General features: G+C 52.4%; 1 protein-coding gene across 1 annotated transcript in view; it reads left to right on the top strand.

Annotated features, from left to right (window-relative positions):
- Window positions 1-3,358: 3,358 nt before the first annotated feature.
- Window positions 3,359-6,165, top strand: part of H257_04897 (hypothetical protein) — a gene marked incomplete at both ends in the record, with an annotated part of 5,809 nt that continues 3,002 nt past the window's right edge. The window contains 6 exons of the mRNA XM_009829553.1: window positions 3,359-3,410; window positions 3,524-3,731; window positions 3,786-3,971; window positions 4,013-4,589; window positions 4,633-5,058; window positions 5,085-6,119. Coding sequence (XP_009827855.1) covers window positions 3,359-3,410; window positions 3,524-3,731; window positions 3,786-3,971; window positions 4,013-4,589; window positions 4,633-5,058; window positions 5,085-6,119 — 2,484 coding nt within the window. The remainder of the gene's footprint in view (window positions 3,411-3,523; window positions 3,732-3,785; window positions 3,972-4,012; window positions 4,590-4,632; window positions 5,059-5,084; window positions 6,120-6,165) is intronic.

Here is a 6,165-nt window from a genome sequence, read left to right as displayed (position 1 = left end):
AAATGTGGAGAGCCTCTCCATGGTGTGGATCAGTGGGCATGACCTTGGGTTCGGAAGGGAACGAGCAGAGGACCATGGCATTGTTGGGTGCATTAAGCACGTCTCTAAAGGAGGTGGTGATCTCACACACATCACCAGCCGGAAACCGGACTGTGATGTCGTCATCCGACGCCTCGCGGACGGAGAACAGGTTGAACTGTAGTTCGGGGCAATGTAGGCCAACATTGAGGCGCAAAGTGCATGGACGGATGTCATCGACTTGGTCGCGGGACGACATGTCCACTAGCATCGAGATGGCGCCATAACCGACAACTGGGAACCTGGCGCCGTTCCCGACTGTCAAAGACAGCGCACATGGGACGAAGCGCGAGAAATAATCTCGGTTGGGGGTCCACGAGGTGGAGGCACCGGAATCAACGATCCAATGTTCACGCAGAGTGGGGGAGTTGGCAGGACCATCATTCTCACAGTAGCGGAGATATGCGTGTAGGGCAAAAATGCCATTTCTCTTGATGGCTTGGAAGGGTGGATGGGGACGAACAGCTTCGACACAGCGTGTTTCCAGCGTCACGCAGTTGAACTTGACGCTGCGCGTCATCACAACTGGTTTGGCGTCACTGCCATACGGGTACGCCAAATGCGGCACGCTATGGGAGACGGTTCCGACTTTGACACCGGCTGTGTCCAACGCTTCCATGACGGCGCGCGTGACTACGGTCACATCCGAACCAGAGTCCAAGAGCACATCGTCCACACGGACGATATTCTCCAAGAGCACCCCGCGCTCTGTCTTCTGTCACTGCGGCTGGTTGACCAGCACCTTGATGCCGTCCTTCCAGCGCTTGACTTGCGCTGCCAACAACGTTTCGGTCACGCCAGGCGCGGCCTTCGGGCACCGTACCACACGGTGACTCATGTCACCACACTTCAAGCAGCCCTTCTTTGGCACGATCGTTTCGGCCTTGAGGGTCTTCCTCAAACGCTGACTTGAACCACGCGACCCACTCATCGTTCGTGATGGAATGGTGGTCGCGGTTGAAGTCGAACAGCGTGATCCGGCGCTTCGAGAGCGGGTCCATGCAGGCACTCACGGGCATCGCGAACGGACGCGATCAATTGCACTGCAGAGCGTTGATCTGCCCCAGATACTTCTGGTACTCGCGCATGAAAGCGCGTTTTTCGGCCTTGGACGAGCCCGAAAATGTCGGCGGCTGCGGGAGCGCCGGCGCGTTCCAAATTTGCGGCGCCGTACGGACGTAACCGCCATCGCTGCGCATGTCCGTATCGTCACGGACGTCGGACGGATCGTTCTCGGCTGGCAACGGCACTGAAGCGCCATCTGCTTCAGTCGTTGGTGGAGCAGCAGCAACAAACGCTGCGACAGCTGGTGTTCCTCGGGTTGTGGCAGGGGTGTAAAACCCACCACGTGGCGGTTGCCACTCGTCGACAGCAGGTGGCTGTCGTCGTCGGGGAGATCTGAGTGGGTTCTCAACAGTGCGCCGAGCGGCGTGTCCTCGCGGCTCCTCGATCCGGTCACGCGACCGCGATCGTTCTTCGGCGTTCGTTGGCGTTTCCTCGTCGGAGGAATGTTCGCGTACCATCTCCAATGAATAGCTCAACAATGAACTAAAAATATGCTTGTTTTGACTCCCGCTTCTTCTTGGCCACTAAGGTATCGGAATCTTTGACACGGAACACACACAGAGTGTGTGTGTTAGCAATGGGTCAAACTAACGCGCGACCCAAATGCTCTGCACGCTGCAGAACACGTACCAACGGTGAATACTAGTTACTGTAGTAGTAGTACTATAGCGTAACAGTATTCAATGTAAGCTGTGTAGGAATTCGAGTGGTAAGTACTGCTGGTGTCTCCAATTTTGAATCGATTTGACAATATCAATGAGCAATGCGAGTTGGCGTTGTTTGTGTCTCCAGCTCCATAGCGTTGTCGGATGGATGCTCTTGATTTACTGTTAGGCCATATTTGAAGTGCTTTTAATTCGCTAGACTAAATGGAAGTGACTGTTTTGTCTCCCGCTTCTTCTTGGCTTTCGGCCACGGGACCTTCGTCAAGGCAGCAAATATACACACTGACAATAGTGAGGTTAAACACGCCACGTGGCGCCTACTTACTACCATTCACTAAAGTACTCAGTACCTCCACTAAGGTATCGGAACCTTTGACACGGCACACACACAGAGTGTGGGGTGTGGAATTTTTGCATGTGGTTTTGACGTGCATGCACGTGGTTATATTTAAGTGGTATATTTGCACGTGTTTCAATCTACGTACGCCAATTTGGACGGTTTGTACGTGGTATAATTTCCAGTCAAAAATTGTTGCCTGTAGACCGTGCAAATAATCGAACAGCTTGCTCTGCAAGTTACTACGCAGTAAGCGTGAAGCCCACATGATTTTGGCCATCGATCAAATATAGATACATGTTGGATTACTCTACCTCGACCCATCCGTATTCATGGACTAGTGCCATCACTGAGAGATGCCCTCAACACACACAAACTACTGCATCTCGGCCATTCCTTGGCTAAAACCACTCATTCTTGGACTGGTGTCATCGCTGAGGGATGCCCTCAGCGGTGGTACCTTTGTGAACCGGACTGACCGCAATTAGCCGAGTTCTGATAGTTTAGGGCATGGGGATACCTAGGAATTTTCTCTGATTATGAGTCGGGGTTTAGGGGTTCCTAGGGCTCCTATGTGCGTTTTGATCGGCACATATGTTCCTAGGAATGCCTAGGGATAATTGGGGAGATGTCTAGGGATACTTAGGGAGATACCTAGGGATACGAAAGGCAGATATACCAGTAAGTGTGAGAAAAACCTAGGGATACCTAGGAATGGTTTCACCTAAAACGTCGGTCTGTTGGCTTATTGTTCTATATTTTCTTCAGTGCAATGATGGGTCGTCACTGGAACAAGTAACGAAGGTACCATTCATCATTGCTTAATCTACTGTGCGATGGAGTTGAGCGCGAGCAGCAGTTGTTCCGATGTGGGTGATGCTCTTGCTTGGGACGATGCATCCATGGTCTCCGAGTGAAGTGACCAACAACGACGCAATTCAAGCAAGCAATGGACAAGTGTAATGCAGTTTGACACCCCAGCTTTCACGACGCAAAGGCCTACCTCAACATCTCTACCTCATTGAGGTATGATTGCTAGAACAGCTAACGCTATGTTAGGTATAAGCACAGTCGGAACTACAAGTCATCAAACGTGAGGAAGGTGTACGTATATGTTTGCTGCAGCCACTTGGAATGCCCCCATGAACTTCGAATTGTTGCTGAGCTATCCTACGCCAACCTTGAAGACTCTGCCTGGAACATTCAGCCGAACATGATGACGACTCAAGCGGCATCCACCCTCAAGTTCGCCCTGAAATCGATCGGTACCTGAGATGTGGCTTTCACCCAAAAAACTCGAAGTAAATTTTCTTTGTACTTACCTTAAATAACTGTACGACCTAGGTTGAGCTACATCATGTACATAGTGACAACCTAGACGTGTTGAATAAGCTCCCCACAAGAACTCAGATAAAGACTCGTCGAGCATGGATTGGGCGCAAGAAAAGTGGAGGCTGGGAAATCTCCAATTTGGCTGATTTGATCACGTGGGGACAAGCACATCTCTGTGCAACCAAGGAGACATTCTTCGATCGCGAAGAAACATTCGTGTACGAAGAATTCATTGAGCTCGACAACGCGTACAGGTTAGTTGAAAGTTGTAGTTACGTTTGTGTGGACCTGTGTACGTGTTGTGGTAGGCACAAATTGATTGCCCTTGACATTATCGAGGGCACATTCACCAGCGACAGCGTCGAAAGTACGTACGCTGGGTTAGTCGTGACGTCCCGGCAAAACATGTGGAACATTGCATGGGCGAGAGACCGTCAAGGCGACAGTTTGGCCATTGCAACGGATGGAACGTACAAGCTTCACTTTGACATTGTGTGAAATCTGTAGAAATTTGCATAATCGATGACTTACACAGACCAGGTGGTTGGACGTTGATAGATTTGGGCGCTGTGTACACGCGATACACGAATGGTTCTTTTCGGCACCGCTTCCTACCGTGGACGTACGGTACATATTTGTACGAGCGGAATGCGAAGAGGTACTTCAAGCTTTTTGACGTGACCGCCACGAAGTTTGAGGAATTCTTCGACACCAACCTCGTTCCTGCCACAGCATGGATCGACCATACGCCGTACATTTATGCAGCGTTGGTCAGGAAATGGCCAAACGTGCATGTCGTGTCGTGCTACGTTCACATGAAACGTAATGTACACAAGCACAAGAAACTACTACGGGAATCGAACAACTATTCTCGTGTCAAGGCGGACATAGAGCGTATGTGGCTTGCCCGATCACACCACCAGTTTCACGTGATTGCCGCCATTTGCCTGTCGGAATGGATGGTCGATCTAAGCGAAATCGAGATGTCGACATGGTTTCGTGATGTGTACCTTTCTCCGCCGTGGGACCAGTGGTTTTCAACAGCGTCGTATTGTCCAGGAGTTATGCCGCATCAACAACATATCGAAAGTCATCACAAAAGCATCAAAATCGTACGAACACGTCAGCATTGCGATACTCATTGTACTCGTATAGGTATGCGCACATGAACTCAGAGCAACAACAAGCGTGGTTCTCGAACATACACTCCCTCGCGTCCTTGTATCGGATGGACTTGAAATCAACACCTCGCCGGCCTTGTGGGACGAGTCAGTCCTGTCCATCTGTGCCCAGTTCGGACTCAAGTTGAGCCCGAAGAAGTGTCATTTCTTTCTGCGCGAGGCAGAATGGTGTGACAAGGTGATTTCGGCCGATGGAATCACCCATTCACCAAGCCGAATTCAAGGACTTGTGCATTTGTCGCCGCCGACGACCGCGGCCGACCTCCAGCAGTTTGTGTGTGCCACCAACTGGATGCGTGCGAGCATCCCCGGCTACAACCAGCTGGTGGATCCGTTGCGACATCTGCTCGACGTGGCCACCAAGGCAGCCGGAAGCTGCAAGAAAACGGCGTTAGTGCGTGTTGCACTCCCTGTGCCGTGGAATAGTCGTCCGACTATCTCAAGTGTTTCAACGATGTGAAACACGCGTTGGCGCATGTGGTGCCCCTGTCGCACCCGCGAGAAGACATGACGGTCTGCGTCTTCACGGACGCCAGTGACCTGTTTTGGGGTGCGGTCGCCACACAAGTACCGCCAGCGGACCTCGACTTGCCTCTCGAAGACCAGCGGCACCAGCGGCTTGCATTCATCAATGGGTCGTTTTTTGGCGCGAGTGCGCGTTGGCCCATCGTGGAGAAGGAGGCCTATGCCATGGTCGAGTCGTGCAGGAGACTCGATTACCTGGTCGTACGCCCGGGTGGTTTCCGTCTGTTTACGGATCACCGCAACCTGGTGTACATCTTCAACCCAAGTGGCTCGAACACCAACATGACCAAGTACCAGGCCGACAAGCTGCAGCGATGGTCGCTGGCGATGTCGACCTTCCCGTACACCATTGAGTGCGACTCGGGTGACGCGAACGTATGGGGCGACCTCCTGTGCCGATGGGGTTCGGCTCCGGCGGATCAGCCAGTTGTGAATGTTCGCAAGTTGATCCATGTGGTGTCGCCCCTGCAACAAGTGGATTTCGAGTGGCCGACAGCCGCTACGATAAGAGGCATCCAACGTTCAACCATGGAAGGGGGAGGGACCCTCCCAAACGGCATGGATTGGGACGACGACTCCCATTTTTACGTGGACCCAGACGGACGAATCTGGATCCCAGACGGTGCTGTCGACCTACAGAAGCGGATTTGTGTGATGGCTCACCAAGGAGCAAGCGGTCACCGTCGCATCGCAGCGACGACCAAATCGGTGTATGACAAGTTTATGTGGAAGACGCTTTCCACGGACGTCGAAGCGTTCGTGAGGGCCTGTTTGCACTGCCTGTGCATTGACGGAGAAATGATTCCCCGTCCATTGGGTTCGGCGCTTCACGTGGAGAAGCCGAACGAGCTCATCCATTTCGACTGGTTGTCGATGCCCATGGCGAAGTCTGGCCAAAAACAAGTGCTTGTCGTGAAGGACGACATGAGTGGCTTTGTACAGCTGTTCGCGGCAGAGTTCGCTGACGCCGCCGCAACCGCTC

This window comes from Aphanomyces astaci (genome assembly GCF_000520075.1).
Source record: "Aphanomyces astaci strain APO3 unplaced genomic scaffold supercont1.9, whole genome shotgun sequence".
NCBI classification, from domain to species: Eukaryota; Oomycota; class Saprolegniomycetes; order Saprolegniales; family Verrucalvaceae; genus Aphanomyces; species Aphanomyces astaci.
This window is presented reverse-complemented; position numbering and strand designations above follow the sequence as displayed.